The sequence below is a fragment of the Sceloporus occidentalis genome, unplaced genomic scaffold (genome assembly GCF_023333645.1).
Source record: "Sceloporus occidentalis isolate IW3139 unplaced genomic scaffold, rSceOcc1.0.p SCAF_29, whole genome shotgun sequence".
NCBI classification, from domain to species: Eukaryota; Metazoa; Chordata; class Lepidosauria; order Squamata; family Phrynosomatidae; genus Sceloporus; species Sceloporus occidentalis.
In genome coordinates, this window is record NW_028317009.1 from 5936711 (window position 1) to 5961232 (window position 24522).

The 24522-nt window shown below is 45.6% G+C and overlaps 3 protein-coding genes across 3 annotated transcripts; 2 read left to right on the forward strand and 1 right to left on the reverse strand.

Moving 5' to 3' along the window:
- The first annotated feature begins 8353 nt into the window (after window positions 1-8353).
- Window positions 8354-11044, forward strand: MARVELD3 (MARVEL domain containing 3). The gene is made up of 3 exons (XM_089486664.1): window positions 8354-8928; window positions 9357-9466; window positions 10434-11044. Exons 1-3 carry the CDS (start codon window positions 8354-8356, stop codon window positions 11042-11044), a joined length of 1296 nt encoding a protein of 431 aa, XP_089342790.1.
- Window positions 11045-11780: 736 nt separating this feature from the next.
- Window positions 11781-12422, forward strand: LOC149299211 (MARVEL domain-containing protein 3-like). Its single transcript, XM_089486665.1, has one exon. The coding sequence runs from the start codon at window positions 11781-11783 to the stop codon at window positions 12420-12422; it is 642 nt and encodes a 213-aa protein (XP_089342791.1).
- Window positions 12423-14267: 1845 nt separating this feature from the next.
- PHLPP2 (PH domain and leucine rich repeat protein phosphatase 2) lies at window positions 14268-23385 on the reverse strand. The gene is made up of 19 exons (XM_089486666.1): window positions 23374-23385; window positions 22017-22249; window positions 21722-21855; window positions 20605-20795; window positions 20393-20518; window positions 20095-20249; window positions 19690-19836; window positions 19375-19605; window positions 18787-18989; window positions 18641-18701; window positions 18457-18552; window positions 18208-18363; window positions 17663-17863; window positions 17399-17561; window positions 17103-17233; window positions 16793-16903; window positions 16509-16703; window positions 16024-16255; window positions 14268-15386 (listed from the first exon to the last, which is right to left on the reverse strand). The coding sequence occupies exons 2-19, from the start codon at window positions 22241-22243 to the stop codon at window positions 14268-14270; spliced, it is 3879 nt and encodes a 1292-aa protein (XP_089342792.1). The 5' UTR covers window positions 22244-22249; window positions 23374-23385.
- Window positions 23386-24522: the final 1137 nt, after the last annotated feature.

A 24522-nucleotide genomic window follows, 5' to 3' on the forward strand; every position in this document is an offset into this window, starting at 1 on the left:
GAAAATTACCCGCTGACTTTCATAAAATATTTACCAGATTATCCCCATACATATGGCCATGTCATGGAAATCTTTAGGTTGGATGGTGCACTACCCTACCCGATACCTCCTGGGGGTCTTCGTGACGTTCAAAGAACGCAGGCGAATCTTTTGGGATCCACGTAGACCGCGTCAACCACATAGATCCAACCCTCAAAGCCTTTCGGGGTTAAAACCGATTTCCAAATGATTGCACAAGAAGGCAGCCAGCTAGTTAGCACTTGGCCACCAGAAGGCTTCAAGCATATACTGAACAGCATTCACTTTTATTACTAAAGCACATGGCACATGGGGTGTATCTTTAAGCGCGGCATGATGTATTTCCCTTTCTAACATGAATTCAGATATTTTCAAACACAGATTTCCATTGTTGTTGCGTTTGTTTGAAAAAAAAAAATAAATCATACTTTTTCAACATTTAAAACGACCAAAAAAGACCCTTTTGTTTTAGGGAGTGGGGTTGGGGGTGTGCTTATGGGCAGGGCTCAACCAAGACCTTCTACATAACCCACCGCTCGTCATTCATTAACAAGATGAATAGTAATTTCTAAACACCGTCACGTTATCGGGGCGTTAAGGGCTGTAGAACGCTGCGAGACCCTCAAACCCAGCAAACATTCTGAGCGCCTACAAAAGAGGGGCTTGTGGGGAACAAAGAGGGGCATCAGGGACTTGAGTCCTAAAGAGGGACTGGTTCTGCAAATATCATTCACGTGGGACGTATGACTTTTTGTTTTGTGTAATGTTTCTCAGCAGTCATTGTGGACATCTTGACCCTTGTATAGTTGCGTTACAGATGAGCCGTGTGGTTGCGGCATTCATTAACGCCCGGTCTATAGATCTGATATTAGCTTTCTCTATTCCATCAATCAATACATTGTGGGAAATAATTGGGTCTTTTTCCTTTAATTCTGCGAGTTCACTGCCCTTATGAACAAGCAACTATTTTTTTTATTGAACAAACGAATGCTTCTGTAATAGGACATCAACCCCTTCTGTGCTTTACTAACCTGTTTGTTTTGTTCACATCAGCCTCATATTTAAATTAGAGAACGGGAAGAAAATTTCAATGAGACAGTTCCATACACAAACGAACAGTTAGCTTCTTTCGTCCATCGCTCATGATATATTAATATAATTTAATCTTAATATCTTTAGGACTAAGGATCTGCCAGACAAAAGTGGGTTAAATGGGCCAGTGACATGCCTGGCACGGTACAGATCAAACCTTGGATCGCTGTCGAAGGTCCTTCAAGGCACCGGCCAGACACACGCATCAATGTTTCAGAGGGCTGATGGGATTTCAGGCATGTCACTGGCGGCAGCTCCGGAAAGACATTTTATGAAACTTTGTGACACATTGTTTGTACGTATGTTGTATTTTATTCATACAATTTAATAAACCCATTGGTTGCTGTTTCTATGAACATAATTGCGCAGAGAACACCGCGATACACGCTTACCCATCACGCTTTCTGGGGAAAGAGGGACATAAGGATTTCGGTCCCAAACATGAACACGTTAGAAAAGTTGGCATGATCCCACCCCGTTCACCCCCAAAACACGAAGGAGTCTGAACATCAAAAACATAACACATTCAATTGCAGGGAGGTCAGGCTGCCTCAGTTTGCCTTGCCGCAGGATACACACCTCCGTTACGTCAAAGCCCCAAGGCCACCGTGTTAATGCTGACCACCGGTGACTGTACGAAGTGATGACACAAAGGGCCGTGCTTCCCAGAACTGTGCACAGAGGTCATCACAGGACAGAACGCAGAACCACCTGCCAGAAATACCCAGGACCCTCTTACATCATTCCGCACCCCTGGCAGCGAGACGCCGGGGGTTACATAAGATAAGGAAAAACAGAAGTACCCAAAGGGTGCTTTGCATCTCCCGCTGCCCCGGCACATGTATACACACACACCTCCCAAATGTGAGTAGCTGTGCAATGCGAACATCAAACATACAGAAAATGTAAACATTTGGTCAACAACCCTCTTACAGCAACCAAAGGAACGTTCCTGCTTATCGGACGGCTGCGTTTAGCCGGCGTATCCGCGGCTCCCGACGGAATCTTCCCCGCATATCGGTTCTGCCGCCTTGTCGCTTAATCCCATCAAGGAATTCTGGGTTAAAAAAGCTTTTACAATTCGCATTGATATTATTCGAGTCTTGTGTTTTAAACAATTTGTTTATTTCCTAATATTTTAACGGTTTGTGGCTGTTGCGTGAATCCTGGTACCGGTGAAGGGTCAGAGGCCACAGGCCTTCATGTCTGGGATATAAAAATTACCCTGAAAGATGGTGTTTTTGACTCTGGGATCTGCTGTGATGCAATAGACCCTTCATTCCGGTTCATTTCAAGTGCCTGTGCTTCTCCTCGGCTTTTAAAGTCCAGCCCGTTATGTGTCCATTGCATCTAGCGTTCAGATGGCTTCATATAGTTTGTAGCGCATATATTTTGTGCCGATCCGGGAAACGCTGACTGTTGTTTGTCCTGCCGGCAGATGTCGAGCTCTTCCCCCTGTGAGCCTCACATCGGGGGCACAAGCCTGTAGTCAGATCACTTGGACTAAATAGCGAGGTTAGTGTACACATAAAACAAGAACACATTGTACTGCCTCCCTGCTGTACAAAAAAATAATCCATTTCCCAATAACCACGTCGAGGTTGCAACATGATCCCGACGGCATCTCATTCCCAATGCAAAGGAGACCACGCTGGGAGTAGAAAGCAACAACACAGCTCTCACGCAGCCGCGGGGATACAGAACGCTACCCGGGGTTTCCTTATCAGCCCTTTGAAGATGACCATGTCGGTAAACAAAGCAGATGCAATCAAGATTTGCTGTCCACGTGATATTTCTGTACCGCATGGCCGGCCACAGACTATCCCGAGCAGGGAGAATTAGAAATATAATTCTAAACTTTTTCACATGTGGAATAGTAGCTTACTTCTATCTCCTCGCACACCACACACTTGTGCTGCAACACACGTAGTTGGTCTCAGTAAAGACATCCAGGGTCATAATCAGGATCACTGCTGAGATTGTCGGTGGTCCCTCGCCAGCTCTCAGTGTCTGTCCAGTTGGTGGCTTGTGAGTCCTCCTCAGAAGACTCACTTGTTGCAGGTTTAGCAAAGTCATGGCATCTGGTCTGTGCATTGATGATCGCCGGAGGTAATCTTGTTAACTGAACCACGGGTTGGTATTTCCATGACATTGGATGCCTTACCAGTGGCCCAGTAACATCCGAACGCCTAACATCGTTGGTTCTTGGGGTCCTCCCGTCCAAATACCTTTCATCGTGTGGGGTTATCTTGTCCTGAACCATACTTGTGGCAGTTCCACGGTCTGTTTGGGTGGTTTTGGAGACATCTGCAACTCTGGGTGGGATAAAAACGTTGCTTTCTGGCTGTAACCCATGCGCTCCTTCACATACCTGCGTTCCACGTACCGCTGCCAGCACAGGATGCTTTTCCGGGAGGCCGTCAGTTTCCTGCGACTGAAACGGGTTTGGCGGAGAATGACTCGTAAAGTGATCTACATCCAAGTCTACACTGCAGTCCAGGCCAAAAATATCAAACACCGGACGGCTTCTGTGCAAAGAATGATCATCTCTGCCCCCAGAATCATAAATGGGGAGATCTGTATCCAGCCTCCTTTCAGCTGTAACCGTCTTCTCTGAACAGCGACTTTCTTCCGTGGTTTTCTTAGAGGCTTTACTGCGTCTCCACGTCTGGGAACCTTTGCAGCAGGACTGATGCTGCGCAGAGCTCTGCCCGATCTCCCGCTGCGCTTGTAGAACCCGGTGGCTCTTCTCTGTTTCTGCAGAACCACTCTTGTTTGACAGAACATTTTTCATTAATGCCGAATCCTCCGAAGAAATCGTGTTGGGGATGTTTGAAGCATCTAAACAAAAATAAAAACAAATGCCAATGCTTTCCCTGTTGCCAAAGCTTTTGCTAATTGATTTTCTAATTACAAATGCGATTGCAGAAAAGGATTTAATTGTATGATGGCGCCTGGAGGACAGCAGTTAGGTGCCTTTGATGTAGAGTTATTGAGGTCTGAAGTTCTAATCCTTCTTTTACCTTCAAGAGATAACCAGTAACTTACATGGATCATTCTGGTGCTGTGAACAGTTTTCCTGGAGAGGTTGGGGTGCTGGACCCATCGAACCATTGTCTGTCTCTACACCAGATGTCTCTTTGTGTGCCGTTTTACCCACACTTTCCGAGACCTGAAAGACAATAAACAGGACAAACCCTAATTCAACAAACCCATCGTCACAACGTTCTAAAACACTGTAACAAAAGTATTCTGCACAACCCAAAACTCCCGAACACTTCCTAGTATATTTCAATAGTATACTGACATTTTTTATAATTCAGATAATGATTTTTCTGGCCACAGCGCCGGGGTTAACCGGTTTTGTCTTTAATGTCAACATGTCTCAAATTGAAGCTAATCAACCAGAAACTGTTTTATCAACCACTTGACCGTAGTCCGATAATCCAGAGCCCCCCGGGTGTGTGAGCTTTGTGTAGGCTGTAAACCTATACGGTCGGTCTTGGAGTTCAGTACATGCACCAAATGGGGTGAATAGTTTGGATCAGGTGGGCCTTGAAGCGGACATCTGTTAGATGCCATCACACCCCAAACTAAAACACTAGTTACCTGGTGGGCGAGGACGGCTTGCAGACGCTGAAGAAGCTCCTCTAGGAGTTTCTCTAGAGCGGCCATAAAGTTTTCCCCGTAGTCATTTTGTAGCTCGTTCTGAAAAAGCACACAAAGCACAACATGAGGAATCGGAGGACAGCATTCACTTTTATGTAAAGTTTAACACGGTGGGGTTTTGGATCCTAATGTTACAGCAGAAAGTTGGACCTTTAAAAGAAACAGCGGAGAAGAGACCATATCTCGGGGGTAAGAGCTCACCTCCACATAGTTCTTACGGAATTTCTCATCCCGTATCATGCGAAGGACTAATCTGCGGAAGTGCATGTTACACTGATGCACTTTCAACAGATCTCGGCGCGTCTGGAATGACAAATAACATACAAACTACTTGTACTACGTAAATAAAAATAAACGTACTAAACATCACACATTTATGACAAAACAATAGTGCCACCTACAGGCAGACTCCAGGACTGCATTAAATAAATCTATGAATACAAATTTTTATTATTATTTTATATAGCGGCATCATATTCCGTAGCGCTGTACAATGGACATGGTGCAACTGGTGTACGGGTTTCTGGTGAGCTGAAAGCTCAACCGGCCCTAGAGCAGCTAATTACGGTTTTGTGTTCCCGTGGATGTTAATTATTAATGAAAAATAAACCAGCATTCAGAAAGGGTTGGGAGGGTCTGCTTAAGGGTCTCTCTCAACGTGGGAATTATAATTATGCTTGAAGGGACCGTAAAGGCAACTATCACTCCCCTGGTACATGCATAGCCTTATCATTGATATGCTCAGATGATGTGGAGAGGCTTAGTCATAGACTTCCACGCAAATAATAATAAAGGGGACAGTAGGAACAGCGTCAGGAGCCACGGCTCTATAGCACTTTAGACTTGTAAAGCTCCGAGCCTAACATGCAAAAGGATAATTGGATTGTATTCCAGGACGCCATGACGGTTTCCTTACTGCTCTTGGATCGTCAGGATACACAACAGGGAAATGACGGTTTAGAGCTTTGAGGACATCGAACAAGGAGCAGCTCTTCTCAACCATGTCAAGCACCATCTGTGGAAGGAAAGATAAGGGTGGTTTATTTCAGGTCCCGGTGTTGGTTATACTGGATACATTTAGGTGCTGATCTCACCTTTCCTTTTACACCTAAGCTTAGCTTGGCATGATGTCTGTAACGCAGCAGATCGGGCACCTGTTCATTGAGTAATTCCAAGAACTCCAACACTCTCCCAAAGTGCTGAGTGTCCCTCTTCTTCATCACCTGCTGAACAGCCTCGGCCACGACTTTAAGTGATGATGCATTGTCCAGACACGAGGCATTTGGACCTAAGAGATCACAGAACACGTTATAAATTGTGCATTTGTGCAGAACATACATAATATAATTTATACGCATATTAGCATCCTGCTCCCTGTACATTACACCCCTCTCTATGCTACCAGCCCACCATTCTCTATGCTACCATCACACTTGGTATCCCCTTCAATATTCTGCCATCACACCTGGTATCAGGGCCGGCCCTACAATGGAGCCGACTGGGGCAATTGCCCCAGGCGGCACTTCAGAAGGGGCGGCACTTTGCCGCCCCAAGCGTTTTTTTTTTTGTTTTTTTTGAAGCGGAGGAGAGAGAGAGGGGCACCGAGTGGTTTTCGCTTACCCGCTCGGCGCCCCTCTCTCTCTCCTCTGCGGCGAGTTTCCCTGTTCGGTCTCGGTGCCGGCTTGTGATGCAGAGCGCCGGAAGTGACGTGAATTTCCGGCGCTCAGCATTACAAGCCGGCACCGTGGCAGCACAGGGAGACTCGCCGCAGGACTGTTTAAGGGTAAGTACCGGTGGGGAGAGGGGGGGGTAGATAATGCCGCCCCCCCCCCGGCGTCGGCGGCATTTTAAACTTCGCCCCAGGCGGCGTTAAGTCTTCGGCCGGCCCTGCCTGGTATCCCAGTCTACATGCTGCCATCACACTTGGTATCCCAGTCTACATGCTGCCATCACACATGGTATCCCCTTCAATATTCTGCCATCACACACGGTATCCCCTTCAATATTCTGCCATCACACTTGGTATCCCCTTCTATGTGCTGCCATCACACTTGGTATCCCAGTCTACGTGCTGCCATCACACTTGGTATCCCAGTCTACGTGCTGCCATCACACTTGGTATCCCCTTCTATGAGCTTCCATCACACTTGGTATCCCAGTCTACATGCTGCCATTACACTTGGTATCCCCTTCTATGAGCTGCCATCACACTTGGTATCCCAGTCTACGTGCTGCCATCACACATGGTATCCCCTTCAATATTCTGCCATCACACTTGGTATCCCAGTCTACCTGCTGCAATCACACTTGGTATCCCCTTCTTTGTGCTGCCATCACACATGGTATCCCAGTCTACGTGCTGCCATCACACTTGATATCCTCTTCTATGTGCTGCCACCCCGTGCACGATTCAGTAAGCTGTAATCCCACGCAGTTGACCACACAGTATGCTCTTACCCCACCTTTGTAGTTACCCCCCTGCAGTATGGTGCATTCTTTATCTGCAAGCATTAACAAATAACTCCTATAGCTGTGACTGTAACTCGCCCACTCAAACACTTTATAAATCACCTGAATGATGAGTTCGAGGGTCCATCTCACCAACTCCAAAAAACAAGTCTAGACTCAGTTCCAGAAACTGACCAATCAAGACAGGGCAAGGCGCTCTGTAGCCAATCAGCTGGCGGAGTTACTATCCATTGGAGACATTAGTGTGAAAATATCACCGTTTGAAACGCACGAGACAAGCCTCTGTTTCGTTAATGTCTCCATCGCGGCAGCCATTTCATTGGATACAAAAAGGGTGGTGTACGCGCACGCATGCACTAATACAATTCGTGGACTCGCGCTCAGGTGTGTTTTTCTGTTTTTGTTCCGGTTAGTTTTCCTGCGCAGGTGATAAGACCAGTTTTCAGGTGAGTAATGAAGTTTTAATAACTAAAGAGAAGTTAGGTGCGAGTTATGGTGATATACACAGCACTGACCATTCCCAGCATGTAGACTCTATGGTATTTCTATACACTGTAGTCCCCATAGTGCTAAAGGTACAGATCATTTGCCTACCTGGGTCATAGCTATGCATATCATCTCCCTTTTCCATTACTCCATATACATTTCCACTTCTATACGTCCCAAGTGTCCCTCTTCACGAGGAACAGTCCATCCATTGGACTCAAATCCCTCTCTGGCTTTTTCCTCCTGCGATGTCCCCTCTAGAAGTAACAGCAGTAATACGTTTATAAATACGGAGCAAACAAAACATTTCTTATTATTTCTTTCCTGTACGCCTATGTTCTAGAAACATGTTACCGACACCCTTTAAACCGCCAGCGGTGGGAACAGCAATATATTTTATAAATATTATAAACATACAGTAAATATATACCGGTGTATATATATATATATATATATATATATATAATTAGTAATGGTTGAGCCGGGTGATATGTGGTGTGGCTCAGAATTCTAGAATAGTAACTGGGAGAACGCTCCTGGTTGTTGGGTCCGTGTGTTCAAGGAGAGGTTTTTTTTTTCTTGATTTAATATATATATTTTTTAAATCGTAGCTTGGGAAATGATAGATTCTGCACCGTATCAAAGCGATGGGGAAAGTCGAGCACCACGGAAGCACAGATTCCACCCAAGAAGTGACCAGAGCGGTAACCACGACTACAACCCTAACGTGCAGAGCGGACACAGGCCTGACCGCGATTACGGCCACAACGAAAGAGCCAACGGCAGGAACCAGCCGGAGCGGAGTCGACATCGGGAGAGAGATCAATACGATGATGAAAGAGGGCAAGTGAGTCATAAGGAGGGGAGCAGAACCAGGTACCAGGACAGGGATCGGTACTCTGCAGACAGGGATCCGGACCGGACCCAGAACCAGAGGAGCCGTGATCCGTACGACCAACGGGAGCAGCACTCCAGAGACAGAGAACAAAGTAAGAATCGTGAGGACAGGACCCCAGCGCGTTACGAGGAACGGGGCAGATCTCACATGGAAAGGGAGCAATACCCGAGCCGAGAGGAGAGAAGTCGTGAAAACCACCAGGAGAGAGACCGGCCTCAAAGACATTACAGCAATGACCGTCCACCTGATCACGAGACGCACATCAACGACCAGGAGACTTACTATAAAGCGGAGAGGTAAGGAACATATGCCACATATCCATGTATGTCATATATATAATATAATATATATACCAGACGTCTGACCCGTGCCAAGGACCAACTCCTGACACGCGCTTTTATCGTGCCGATTTAATCTACTGTTCTAGAACTCTAAGTAATCTAGATGCCGACAAATGAAGAGACCGTTCTGAGATATGCAGCGATTGGTATATTTGTACCGCTTTGTATGTCTCCTTTCTATATATTTACGGGTATGCGTATATGGGCAGAAAAAAGGTAACATTATCCTCAGATCCGTAGGGCAGATAAAAACTAATAATGGAGCAGATGCGCCGGTACGATGGATGCACCTTCTATGGGGGCAGCCATGCGGGGTCCGCTGGCCGTACATTATACAAGATGTATACATGGCGTCTTTATCTGTCTACCTCTACTGTTTACAGATCATTTGCTCCTAACGGCTCCCAGATGAACGACGTGGAATATTATGAAAGCAGTTCATACGGCGGAATCCTGGATTGTCACAAGTGCAGATACCTTTGCACGGGCCGAGGTAAGCAATTGTTGAAATCTCTTTGTACGGCAGAGACAGATTCTGCGTTACTAGGAACAAGCGGTCTTTGTGGACAGGTAATAAATCCCCCGTGTCGCAGGCAGTCGCCTCGCTTCTAGACCTTCTGTTTAGAATAAACACGCTCATTGTTCAGATACGGGCCGCAAAATGACAGGGCGCCTGTCCTCCAAAAGTGGACTTTCTGGTTCTTCAAGGTGAGCTTTCGAAACGCTAGTTTTATTTCACAATAGCTGTATCTGTCCACAAAGACCGCATTTGGCAGAATGCCGGGGGTATCGATGGTGAAAAAATTGGCTTTGGGTAAAATAAAATCTAATATAAAAAAAGTAGCCACTTCCCATTAGAAAAAAACATAGGGGGTTTACTCACTAAACAATGAGCTTAAACATTTCAGTGGCTGGTGGGATTTGTAAAGGGTTTTTGAACCCCAGCGTGGCGAGGACCCTTCTTACCCCAGTGAGCTTTACCCTGCCCATTTACCGCCAGGTAAATCATGTTTATCGCCCGCGTCCTATTTCATTTTATGGCCCAATGTTTATGACATGGACTTTGTCCTCATAAGGGGCACGTAAACCACTTTATCTTTAGAACGTTGTATCTGGTGTCTCGATCCATTTCTTTTTCATAGGTAGTAGTATCTAGCTCTGGCTGCAGAATAAAGATGCAGTGCACCATTAGTACATTCTATTAATATTTATATCACCAAGGAATAGGAATCCGATTCCCCCGACTCCTTGTTGTTTCTTTGTAAGCAGTAGATAGTGTTCACCTATGGTGTGTTGTACACTCACCTTTAGATGTCCCCTTTACCATGGCTAGCTTTGTTACGAAGGCACGTCCTTGACATCAGTCCTAGGGGAAGCGGTAAAGAAGGGCCAAGACCCAAAGTGCGCATCTCACTTCTACATCTCACAATAATGGCTCCATCCGCTTTTGATCTTCACAGCTTGCTGTCAGATGGTGGAAGTTCTGCTCAACATGTTGATCCTGATATGCAGTTCTGTGTCCTTCAACTCTACTGGGGGCTTCACTGGGATCACTAACCTGGGTGGGATTTACTATTACCAGTTTGGCGGGGCTTACAGCGGCTTTAGCGGAGAAGATGGAGAGAAGGCCCAGACTCTAGATAAGCAGTTCTACCAGTTGAAGCTCCCCACCGTCAGAGCCTCCATGGCTTTTGGCGGCGCTCTCATGGCTTTCTGTTGCCTACTGGTTTTACTGGGAGTGCTTCGTGTCCCCTGGCGATTTCCAGTCTGGCTGCTTGTGGAATGCGTTCTAGATATCCTTATAGCTTTGGGCTACATACCGGCTCTGTATTTTTACTTTACTCACTTGCACGAAGCCTACAATTCCCAAGTGTGCAAAGACCGGGAGAGTCTGTATAGCAGTAAAGGGTACCAGGGATTTACCTGCGGTCTGCACGGGGCTGATATCGCAGCCGGCTTGTTTGCATGCATGGCAATCATTGCCTTCGTGGCCAGCGCCGTACTCGCCATCAAGGGGTTTCTCAGAGTCCGCCAGCTGAAAAAGAAGCCAAAGAGCACATTTGATTTTTAGGGGGTTTACACACACACATATATATATATATATATATATATATATATATATATATATATATATATATATATATATATATATATATATATAATGTCATTAGTACAGGGCCCTATGCTATACCTCTAAAGCAGCACACAGTATAAGGCACCTGCAGGTCATGTGTATATATAAGGGGACTGCAGTTTGTATCTATGTGTAAGGATCGGTGGGAATGGGTGTTTTTAAATATCCTGTTTTGTAAAGATTTGTTTATTAATAAAAAGTGGTTACATGAGTTTTGTGGATTTCTTGTAATTTTTTAAATTGTATCTTTTTCAGTAAGTTATACTGTGTTTGTTTGAATGAAGTATAGACATATGATAAGCATGTGTTTGTCTTGTTCACCCAACGGCTTACAGTCTCCCTTTTGGGGTAGAAGCCACCAGCGCCTTCCGTCTACCTACTTAACTTTTGGCTGTTTAGGAATAGTTACCTACTCCAGAGACGGAAATCCTCCGGCTCGGCCATCAATAACTGTTGGGGTCTGCTGGAGGAACGAGGAAGGGGCAGCGTTGGGTAGCAGCCATTGTCACCAGGCTTAGGTTGTTCAGCCATTACTGACTTGCAGCCTTAGAATCCGATGAGCGCCAACGTGCTAATGCTGCTCAGCATTTCTATCCTGCATGAGCGAGGAGAGGTCCTTGTTGCATTGGAGTCATTTCGGTGGGCAAGTTGCGTTTCATGCTGGTACCTAGCAATGCGGGGAAGTCTTGCTGCGAGTTGTGGAAAGCGGGTGCTCAGCTCTCTCTATCTGTGTCTTGCCCCAGGTATACTGCTGATGTTGGAGGTGATTGTCAACGCGCTCGTTCTCATTTGCGTGGTCTCGTCCTATTTCGTCCTTGCTGGGTTCAGTGCTGGAATGGCAGGTGGAGGTTTTGGAGGAGGCTATTACCCGTTTGAGGGGCAGGAGCTGCAGCAGGTACGAGAGCTGGACCAACGATTCACGGTGATGCGCGCTCCCCTCTTGTATGGAGGCTTGACGGTGTCGGTGATAATGGGGGCACTTACTCTGGCGGTCTTGGCCGCAGGATCAAAGCATCTCATGAGCCTGTCTAAAACATGGCTTTGGGCCGAGGCGGCTTTCTGCACATTGGCCTCTTTGGGCTACGGAGCTGCCGTTGGGGCATTCCTCCACTTCGCCCTTCAGATTAACGCCACAGATTTATGCAAGATGCGGGAGAGACTGTATGCCAGAAATGGCCTGACGTGGATGAACTGTGACCTCGCCGGGACTGACGGAGGAGCCGCGACCTTTGGCATTTTGCTGATAATACTCTATGCTGCGAGCGTGGTTCTAGCATTTCGAGCCTACCGACAAAAGCTGGCTTTCCAAAGATAATGCATCCACAGCTGCTTGTTCGAGCCTGGATAGCTCTTCTGTACTTATACATCCAAAAAAAAAAAAGGAAATTTGATCATAATTTGAAAATGTTAAGCCTAGAACAATATAGTTAATGCAAATGTCACGGTATGAATTCCACAAAGTTCTACTGCCGCAAAACTATCCAACTTAAACACAAAGAAATACACTTTTTTTTTTGTAAATAAACTGTACCAATAGCAGCAGGAGAGGTTCTGGGGCATACTTGTCTAATGCCAGGGAATCTGGTCAGTTCTCAGATAGCGAGGACCTTAAATCCAGTTAAATTTAACAACTAAAACGGTTAAACAAGTGCTTCAGTGTTCTAGAACACTGGTATCCATAGTGCCTCTCGATAAAAATGATTAGGGACCAGTGTTCTGGAACAATACATTACCATGTATGTTAATTAATTAGTTTTCTCCATTAACTGATTTCTCTTAATGGATGGAATTATTGGCGATTGAATAAGCAGAAAACTGTTACTTAGTCGCTGACAACTACATACCAGAATGACACAGAAGAGTAGAGCCCACAGTATTTTTTTATTAACAAAAGTTTGATTTTGTAAATCTGCTTATATGTATGATAACATTTCAATATAATGTTTAATAAATTAACAAAAAAAAAAAGCAATATCACAGTTGGAATCGTAATGATTTGCAAATTTCCAAATCGGGCATCTATCTCACATTAAATTATCCAGTATAAGAATGAAAAGGGTATTCCTAAACCGGTTCTCAGTCAAATCCCGATTCTTGAACTGCCAGAGTCCAAGTTATGATAGAAGCGGCTCTGTGATCCTAGCATCAGAAGAAATGTCAATCCCGTGCAAGTATTGAAGCCAGAAAGCTTGCGGCATTGCAAGAGTAATCTGAAATGTAACCCTTCGGTGACCCCGCAAAATAGTGCATTTCTATACAGTATATGAACTGAAGTCATAATGGTCATGGCAAGGGTCAAAGATCAATTTTTTTTTTTTTTTGAGTACCATTTCAAAGTTTCAGGTTTGTACAAATTATATATATAAAAAAAAAACCTTATTCCAGAGGTATCAGATATCTTAATTTTTTAAGGTTGTGAATTGGAGGACACATGCACCAATGACGTGTGTAATAATTTATATATATATATATATATATATATATATATATATATATATATATATATATATATATATATATATTAAAGCAGCAACACACATGAATAGGCTCAGAAACTGCAGGATGACACTATCAAAGGTCACCCACTGAGAATAAATTTTTTATAACTTGACAATAAGTAAAACGCAATTAAAAGTGCTTTAAAATATTATATGTGAGCTGCCTTATTGTACAACATTGATCAGGACTGGCTCGGTTCTCTTAGAGAAAAGAAACAAGACAAACATGACTGGGATTGTCACATTCAACATTAAAACGCTAAAATGTGCATCGGAATTCGCAGAAATACCCCCCTAGATTTCATGGATTGTGATCCAAAACATGCTGGCAGCAAATGGAATGAGCTGCAGGTTTTTGGAGTCGTACTTCTAAACATTTGTGGAATGGAAACAAAAAAGGATATTCGCATTTGTTCAGCACATTTAAACCTCTTCAAGAATATTTGGCTTTATAAGAAGGGTGATGAAGAGGTACAAAGTTGCCTGATAAACCTCAGCCGGTAAGAGGGAAGAAAATAAAAAGGTCCTTTTCTTGGATTTCGGGAGAAAGGTCCTTGGCAAGCTACATCTGGCAAGGCCCGCTGCTAAAAATGTGCAATTTGAAATGCAGCTTAATGATCCTTACGGTTTTTCGCATTCCAAATAACAGTCCTGACTAAAGGTTACAACGCTGTATCGAACTCTTCGTGTCCGGCGGTTCTGTCCTGTAATACCTGCTCTGCATCACACAACTGTTCGTTGACCTCGTGCTGCAAGTGAGGTGGGACCACCAGCTGGTCATCAGGATCCACCTGAGAAGGTGCGCAAAAGTAACCCGTTTTTCTTTTAGGAGCCACTGAGGCCACTTCAATTAGGTTAAGAATTTCTTCCAGTGGCACAACAGAGCCATTCGAATGTTTCTTCATAAACACACCTGGTCCAGAGCAAGCAGTTGTTGCATTGTCCTTTTCTTGGCTTGAAGCTGCTGGTTGGTTGTAGTTTTGGCTGTTTTCTTGGAGTACCTGAACAGAGATCCCTCCGTCATCCTCCAAGGCGTGAAAAGTGCTGATGGCAGGGACTTCAGGTGTGTGCTGTCTACTGCAATGGATGTCCACCTCTACTTCCACTCTGCTGCCATTGGTGATAATACCTTCACCCTGCAGGTCATCATCACTGTCCAGACCATTGTCAGACTGGTTGCTGGAGAAAGTGGCACAAGATGGCTGACGCTGGAATGTGCTGGCTGAGGGAATAGGATGAAGGCTACATCTCCGGTCAGTCCTCGGGATGACCCCGAAGTCTAACCCAGCCATGGCATGTTCATCAGAAGCGGTTGAGCCAACCTCACTACTGACCTCCGATACGGACATCTCGCTGCTGAACTCCGATGCTATGCCGCTGCTCGAGGACGGTGTTGCAGAATCAGGAGATTCTTTCGTTGCGGCCACCGAGCTTGCCCCAGCTGCGTTTGGTAAGCTTAGCGTGTGCATTTCACAGGTGCAAGCATCCTCTCCGATGTTCAAACAAACAACCAGAGCTGCGATGTTGTCCTGGCAGCCATAGCTTTGGGCCAAAGTGCATAGTTTCTTGGCAGCTGCCAGTGGGTCAGCAAGATGGCGGATGGCTTTTACAGCTTCTGCAGGCAGCACATACTCCCACAAAGCTTTATTGCCCAGGATCAAGAGTTCGTCCTGGATAGTAAGTGGTACTGTAACGATATGAGGCTTGGGCAGCACCCAAGGGTGTAGATAGGTGCAGCCTAACATACGGGTGCAGCAGGTAACACCATTCACTTTATTGTCCTGCAAGAACATAAAAATCATCAGTATTTTCATTTAATGCTCTATTTAGTGTAATAATCATCAATTACACATGTTTAAAAATGAATCCCATTACTCTGAAATAAGATGGGTAGGTATCAAATTGGCATAAGGGCATAGTCTGCTGTGTTCATTAAGCTCCCGTCTGCTGTAAGCGCTTTATTAAATGGCCAAGATATTCTCTAAAGTGCAAGCTGGCAGTAGAATCGCAATTTCCACCCATAGGTTTCATTATGCATTGTGACATCAGTTGGGCAAAACGTGAATTAAATTCCAGCTTTAGTGAATAAACCCCTAAAACACAGCCTCTGAGATAGATGAAACGCAAAGTTCACATTACACCAGACAAGTAAAGCTGGAATATTGTTAGTCTGCAGTTAATCCACTAAAAGACACACAGAAAGCCAGTTAAATCTGCATAAGCCCTAACAATGTTACTCCATTTTACGAGGTTTGCGAGTATAACATTTTGGGCTTATTAGAGAATGTTCAGAGAAAGTGTCCGCATTAAACTCTTCGGTTAAAGAAAATCTAATAAGTAAGATTTACAACGTAGGTATGTTCTCACCAGCAGAGATACGGGAACGCTCTATAGAGGAAGGAGCTAAAAGCCACTAACCTCGGTGATAATCGCCTTTTGTTCCTTAATCCTCAGCATATCCTCCAGGCAATGTTCCAAGCTAAATACTTTGGAGAGGGAGAGAGCCTGTCCGTTCCTACACAGGACGGCCTTACAGGTTCCTACGTTGGCCACCGTTAGGGAGAAGCTGCCATTGTTATCCGGGACACAGTGTCCAATGTAACATAGGAGGGCTGAGGAGCCCAGCTTCTGACCGGCCATTCCCATCATTCTATAGAAAAAGAAGTTAAAATCAAATTATCACATTAAAATGCGGGACAACCGTGCAATCAAGATCGCAGTACAAATCAGGGTAAATTGGTCACAAAATATTTCACCCCTCTCACAGCCCCCTTTGAATAAATTCCATGTTTCAGGGGGCCACTCGAAGACCACGCGCAAGCAAGACAATCACAGATACGAAAAGAGAATGAGATGAGATCAGGACAGGAGTGAACATGGAGGCATCTGTCGCAGCAGCTGACCTGTGTGACACGAGGAACGTATGACACATGAAGGTTCTGTCACAGCTCGACTGTTGCATCTCCTCCAGAAGAACATCTCCCATGGTGCATTGTAGTAACCGTGGGACTTCTTCATTCCGATCTCCATCAAACATGCCGTACAACGCCTCCAGACCCTCAGCAAAGTCCGCCACTGCGAGGGAGGACACGCACAGCCTGCGGAAGACACAGAGACGGATGTAGCCGCAGCGAGAATTTGACGGATGCCCCTCAGACACGGTGCTTTACGTGCTTACGATACCCACTTGTTTCTCTGGCCAGACATCTCCGCCAATCCATGAGCCCACGGCAAGGTTGGCGCAGCCATATCAGCATTCGGGAAAGGCTTGTTGTCAATTTTAAGTATGGGTACATGGCTGCAGAGAAGCAATGCAACGTTAGTTTGGGAATCAATGCAATTTACACGTGTGATTTTAGGATTAACATGGTATAGCTATGGCTGAGGAACATGAGTTGATGGTGTGGCAAGATGCATGGGAACAGTAAACATAGCTTTAAATACATGGGGGACATCATTAAAGCAGTGGAAGGTGGTGAACTGTATGGCTCAATTACCTGAAGATGTCAAGAAGCTGGTGATTAAGGACCAGCTCGCTGTTGCCTTTCAGATCCAAGTCATGCAGGGCAGGAGGGAGAGTTTCAGGGATTGGGATTTCCATCAGGTTGTTACAGCTCAAATCAACCAGCTGCGGGAACAAAGAAAAGCGACATTTCAAGTCAGTGATAACAGGGTCTACAGATATACCACAGCATGCAAAGGTTGAGAGACAGGAGGGAAAACAAGAAATAAGGGATCAGGGCAATAAGAGGAAGGAAAGAGCCGATTATGTGGTTTAAGGGAGAGGCGAGACCTGGATATGTGGCAGGTTAAAGATTTCTGGGAAAACGCTGATACAGTTGGAGTGAGCCAAGAGCGTGTGGAGACGCTTGAGGTGGGACACAGTGCTGGGGATGGACTTCAGACGATTTCCACTAAGGTCCAGCTCTTCTAACATCTCCAGTTTGTGGAGTTTGCTGCGAGGAAAGGGGACACTTTGTAGCGCGGTGCTTGCGGATTGACAAGGTTATCGTACAGCGCCAGCGTTGTATATGTAACTAACATGAAATCCTCTCACCTCGCCGGGAAGGTGTCCAGCTGGTTGTATGCCATATGCAGGACCCTGAGGTTTGAGTGTGTGGTCAGCAGAGGAACGTACTGGTCTGTTAATCTGTTGTTGGTCAAATAAAGCACTTGCAGCCTACTTACAACGTCCTCTCCATTACTCAATGAAGGAAGGGACTCCAGAACATTTCCAGAAGCATTGAGGAACCGGAGACTGAAAAAACAATACTTGCGATTGGTCTAATAACCCAGACGTAAATTAAACATATGTATGATACGTGTGCGCCAATTTCACTTTTTGAGTTTTATTGAACCAATACAAGGCAATAGATTTTCCTTATTCTACTGAATTATCAATCCAACAGTTCTAGAGGAGTAAAACACTATAGCTCTGATGGTCAGACTTCTACGTTCCCCAAATTTAAACTTCCGAACGGGTGATTCTGTCTCTCTGTGTTTCCACAAAAACTTTGAGCACCAATCCGATCCACATTTGTTAATAAAACCACAATTTTTCCTGATATATCCAAAAAGGACCACTCTTTCTTGCATGCTTACTTTAAAGCCATTAAGAAGAGTGATTCAGGGAGGTGACTTAGCAAGTTGTGCTGCACGTCCAATGTGTCCAAGGGGATATTCTCCACCAGGCTGGGGAGACGCTTCAGCTGGTTATGTCCAAGAAGCAGCTTTCGGAGGCTCTGACTGCTCATCACCCTTGGGGGAAAAGATAGGCATCCAGAAAAGAGTGCAAAAGTAAGTGCACCGAAATCTAAAACTCGTTGCTTTTGTACATGCATATATACCAACCTCGACGGTAGTTCTGGGAGAAGATTCCAGCTGAGATCTAGAACCTCCAGCTTCTTAGCCTCGCAAAGCCATTCTGGAACGGCTGTCAGGCAATTCCTGCATTGGTAACATTCTATTAATGGTGCCATTGGGGCTGCGCCAACATGCAATAAAACACTGCAACTCTACGGCACCCTTTACTTACCTGGATAAATCCAACAAAGTGAGCAGAGCAGGGGCCAAAAACACACTTACTGCAGTCAGACCTGAAACATGCAAACATGTAACAGATAAGAATATCATACAAAGCATTGATGTTGCGCAGGTTGAGAGTAAGCTACATGAACTCACAGTTGGAACTGGCGTAAATGGTTCTCAGAGAGAACCCACAGAGTGTTAGCACCCTCAGCTGGTTGCGTTCACAGCGTATCTGTTCCAGGCTTCCCAAGCAGCTGAGGTCCAGTTCTGTTAGAGCATTGTCTCGTACATCAAAGTATGTGATGTGGTTTATTGCCTCCAAGCTGTTGCCGACGACTTGATTGAGAAGGTTCATTCTACACCAGAATAAGACGACGCGGTTTAGATGGGCCTTGGCTCAAGTTTTTGGTCGCCATATTTCCAACGGGATGAGGGCTACAACAATTGGGCATGGTCCAAAGTGCAGGAAATATTGAGGAAAGGATACTGGCAACTCCAGGATGGTTACAACAGAGATATGAGGGTTGACAAGTAGGTTAACGTTTTCAACAATGTACAAGACGGCATAGAAAAGGTAAACATTAAAGAGAAAGGAGATTAGGAGTAAGTAGGATTATTGGATAGATTTTATTTGCTAGAGTGGCAGCTTGCCAGAGAGCTGGAGTGTTAGTTTACTATGCATTATAATACATATAAAAAAATGGCTGCACAAATCCACCCGCTAAGCACTTAATATCTCACCTGAGGTCTATGTGTTTCACGTGAGGCATGTTCTTTAGTGAGTGAAGACTCAGAGTCTCCACAGAGTTGCCTGCCATGCACAGCTTCTCCACGCAGACGATCTTCTCATACACCTTTGGGATGTCACTGAAATCATTGAACGAGAGTCCCAGCGACGAAAGCTGCTGCAAGCACCCAAGGTCTTCTGGCAACGACTTCAAGGAGTTCCCTTCCAGATTCAAGTTCTGTAAACTGTTGGAAGGGAAAGTGAAGTGTCAATTCATTTAGAATACAGCTTTTTGGCATACTCTACAAATCCAGTCCCTAATAACTCACTTGACCAGGTGACAGATTTCTGCTGGCACCTCCGTCAAGCCGTTGCAGGACATGTTGAGCTCGGTCAGGGCCGTAATGTCACAGATCTCGATTGGGAATTCTCCTAGTCTGTTTTGGGACAGGTTAAGAACCCTCAGCTGAGAGAACCTGTAAAACAATAGCGCAATGACTGGCAAATCCCCTGTGATCATCGGTGTCAACACCAAATACATAAAGTCATATCCTACAGACGATAAACCCCAGTTAGGATTAGAAAAACGGTCACACAGTTGTGTACTTTAGAATATTTTGTTGGTTTGGGCGTGGGGGTGTCTCCTGCATTAAACAGACCTCTGTCCCCTCTCCCTCTGTGCCCATTGCAGATATCACACAGGGTCAAAGATTAAAACCATGCTGGGCTCAGACCTGCATAGACCGCTCACTCCCCCGGGGCTCTTCGCTTGCATGAAGTTGTGACGTAGGTTTAGTGAAGTGAGATCCTGGGAGTAGAACAGGTGCTCTGGAACCTCTTCCAAGCTTTGACATGATAGATCCACTGTGCTGAGTCTCTGAGACATGACCTGTTTTAATATAAAACAGAAACTGCTGAGCTACCATAAACAATCAGGAAACACTGAATGCCATAAATAGCTCCAGAGTCCACGTTCATTCAAACAGCACAAATATAACACGCTTGTGAGACGCCCCGCCAATCTATTCTTACTTTAGTTGCTTGCCGATGCCATCGCAGGTACTCTGACGGGGAATCAAAACTGACGTGGTACGTGGGAGCTTGCACTTCGGCGGAGGAGAACGCCAAGCAGTACGGCCTCCGCTTAACCTCCTCCACCTGGTCGGGAGGCAGAAGGTCAGCAGCAGAAGAGGATAAGCCGGCTGGCAGAGTAACACACGACAGCAAACTTTAACGTTACTCACTTTGCCACCGACAAGAGGCAGAATGTGCATTTTACCAGTCTGACATTCCTTCACAGACGACACGATTAAGGAAGTTCCGCAGAGGACCACCAGTCTCTCGGCCCACTTGTGCAGCTGGGTTTTGCCTTTGCGTACGTTAAATACTCCAGATAACAGAATCCGGTCCAGTTGCTCCAAAGACGTTGGTTTTTCTAGAAGAAACGCAAAGTGAACGAGCGGCACCAGCCCTTGCAGCACGCATCAGACATAACGTACAAAGGGAATTAAGAGTGCACAACGCTGTAACCCCATATGTACGGATATGTACATTATTACTTATCTCATGTACATGGCTTTTTGCAGTATAATAAAGGGGAGGCACAGTAAGTGCAGTCATATAATATGGTCATAATCAGAAAATATGATTGGGTAACAATGGATATACATAAAAGGAAAGGATGTCCCTGTTCCGAAAAGCTTACGCTCTACAGACAAAGTAAAGGGAATGCAGATTCTCCAAGAAAAATCTAGCAGCTTGGAATTGCTAAAGCAAACCATATTCTCAACAGTACATTAGCAGGACTCGTAACGAGCTGTTGGGAGTAAAAGTCACGTGGCTGGCTAATTATGGCACCCGTAAGGCAGATATGGCTCTTTAAGAAATGTTTGCCGGAGGTGGGGGGTTATAGCACTGTAGGCGGTACGCTACAGCTCGTAAACGGGAACACACGGAAAGGTAGAGGCGTAAAAACACACATGACCTTTACATGAAGTAATCTTTCCTGTTCCAGCTGTTTGCCAGACTCAGCACTTTTGTCCCCTGCCCCCTGCCCCCGGGACAATAAAATGCACAAGTTCCTCACCGATGGAATAAGGTCATTTGCTTTGAACGTTTGGATGTTCGAAGCTCTCAGAATATATTCTTAGAACGCGTTCCGAGTGATGGCGTTCCAATAACCCCTTACATGCTAATATTCCAGATTCAAAAATCATTAAAACCACAACTGAGAACAAGTACAAGTCCACAGAGACGTTTGCTTGGCGGTGTCCCTTTAAGGCGGCTACGTACGCGCATTCGCTGATAAGAGGGTGATTTCTGAACATGAGCTGGTCAGAGAGAAGCCGTAAAACTTCTTACCGCTGTAGAATCTGATCATGCAGCTGAGGTCCGAGTGGGCTGCCTCGTCCTGGATCCGCACGGCGTCGTGAAATCCCAAGTCAGCCAGGTACGTGTAGATCATGCGAAGCGGTCTCTCCTGCGGATCCAGCTTTCTGCAACAATAAAGGGAACGGCAGAAAAAGCATAAATCACCTGAAATACTCGCCGCTTAAGTCTTTTTTTTTTTTTTTGATATTCAAAACCCACGTTCAAAAGAATAAAGTAGAGTGAATGTGCATACGGTATAAGCATCATACACGGCGCGTGTCCTCACCTGATCAGGTCTCCGTTGAGCTGCACGTATAGACCATCTCTGCCCTCGCTGGCACAGATCTCCGAGGCGGAAGTGTCCACGGTGCAGAGAACCACGTCGGGGCAGCCTTGGTCCGCGCCGTACAGATAGACGCAGCCCCTGCCGGGGTCCTCTCTCAGCCACTCTCTCTCTCGGGATCCAAGGCAGCTCCGCTGGCTCAGGCAGTTTTTGCTCCCGCTGCGCTTCATGTTCTTCTGCGGGAAGGAAGGAGGGCTGTTATATAGGTCTGCAAGCGGGACCCCCAATAATACCCTCAGAACGCAAAGGGTTAACCATGAAAAGGTCGCAAACCTATTTCTTAGAATCCGCAGCCCAGAATACCAGCAGCTCCCAGTACGGATCCCAGCTGTCTATATATCATAAGAGAACACATCGCGATAGTGTGAAAAGTGGTCCTATCACCATAGCAACTGCTGAATGCTCCTGATTGGATCGTTCCTTGAATTACTGCGATAGGACCACTTTTCAAAATCTGCACCGTATAACCATCTGGTTTCGCTCACGGATTTCACGCGGATCCCACCTCTCCGGTCGCTTGCGGCGCTGTCCATACCGGTTTATTATCTTGAAGCGCCCCGTCTGCTGAACTAGCCTTTTTCTATAATGTCACCTCGCAATTCCCATCTCCCGTTATCCGTCTCCAGGGCTCCCCTCTCACATCTGCCCTGCGCTTCTCTTCAGCCGACTGTCAGCCTTTGCGCACCGGTCCCGCAGCCTAACATTATTCTCTAAGGCCATTCCTAACGACATCCCAGGAGACACAGAGCCCTGCAGTCTCACCTTCTGAACCTCGTCTCTCCAAACGCTTTTGCCCTCTCCTCGCGTTGAAGTGTCAGCATTTTTGGGATATTCAGCAGTAGTCACTAGCACGGCTCCTGGAGGCGATTCCCTCTTTGCACAGATGCCCCCAACAGCAGCTAGGATTTTAGGAACCCTATGCAAACCATTTGGGGGGGGATCTTTAACGGGCGACGGGGTTAATAAAACCCTAATGAACCCAATATGCATGCCCTTATAAATGTGACACCAGTATATTTATAATAAGTGTCGGTACCCCTCTGTAGCGCCTAATGGGGACACATACATCAGTGGGAACCCCAAGTGCATTATATGATACCAACAGCCATATCCTCTGTCCCTTTGGTCACAGTCACGTGATGATCTCTCCATATCCCCCCCCCCCCCGACAGCATTCTGCACACTTGTTAATAAATGCGTGCTGCCCCTATCCGAATTCCCCCAAAGCGCGATCCCACTCCCATCACACCTAACCCTATGCGGAGCGCCACCCACCTACAGGAGCGCACCAGCTACTCACTTTCAGCACCCGGATCCCTGCTGTCCTCGTATGTGTGCCAGGGAGCTGAGGCGGGGCAGGGCCTCCATCCCCAAAGGGTCCCGGAGTCGTTCCCGGTGTCTGTCCGTCCATTTCCACAGCTACCGGACCGACTGACAGCGACAGCCGTTCATCCAATACCATAAGAGACCGCCCACATACAGGTGACAGCGAGAATGTCCCGACCAATCACAACTAAGCGATGCGAGAACAGCGACAATCCCGTAGCAGGTGGCACCGCCCACTTTGCGTACTATAAATTCTACAAGCGAGGAGCACCAAAGCCGCCATCTTCGCGACTGGCAAGAGAAGATTACCTAACACGCATCTACCCGTAGTACTACGCATTATTGTGCGCCGGAAGACGCATGTGACATAGGTCATATAAAAGGTGCATGTAAGCAGTTAAAGTATTTACCACAAATTTACTTTATCAAGTCTAAAACTTGCACATTTTATTAAAAAAAAAAAAAAAAGGCTTCATGATAACTAGCATTAGAAAATGGTTGGGGTGATGGTTAAATAAAACCAGGCTGGTTTAATAAAAGCATACCTCATTGCACAAAGAATACAAGATCATTTTACCCGACTCTTGCATGTTTACACTGTTGCATCAGACCAGATGTAAAATAATCAAAAATGTAACCTGGACTGTGCTTTAGAATATTAGTAGGGTAAATTGTTGATTTACGGCATTTAAAATACAGCATTTTAAGATTCAAGGTTAAGTTTGTAAAACCCAAGTCCCGAAATGTTCTGCGCTAGCAGAACATCTAGGATTCCCCGTTAACCGAATACATGTTTAGTTAACCTGCACCTACAATAAGCCACCACTACCCCACAAGCATATCCAATACTGGTTTAATTATACACATACATACACACACGACTTTCAATAGACTACTTCTTACTCAAACCATGAAGCGTACACAGATCTGAACTCATAACTGAGGGATGGATACTAACGGAATATGTTCTTGCTTTTAAAACCAGCAAATGTTCATGAAATGTACACTTGCAGCCTAGGTGGCCAACCTTCTCGAATGAGAGCGCACTCCAAGCAAGGAGAGATGGTTGGATTTTTTTTCAATTCTTTATTTGTCACTTGTCATAATTTGTTTCAACCAAAAG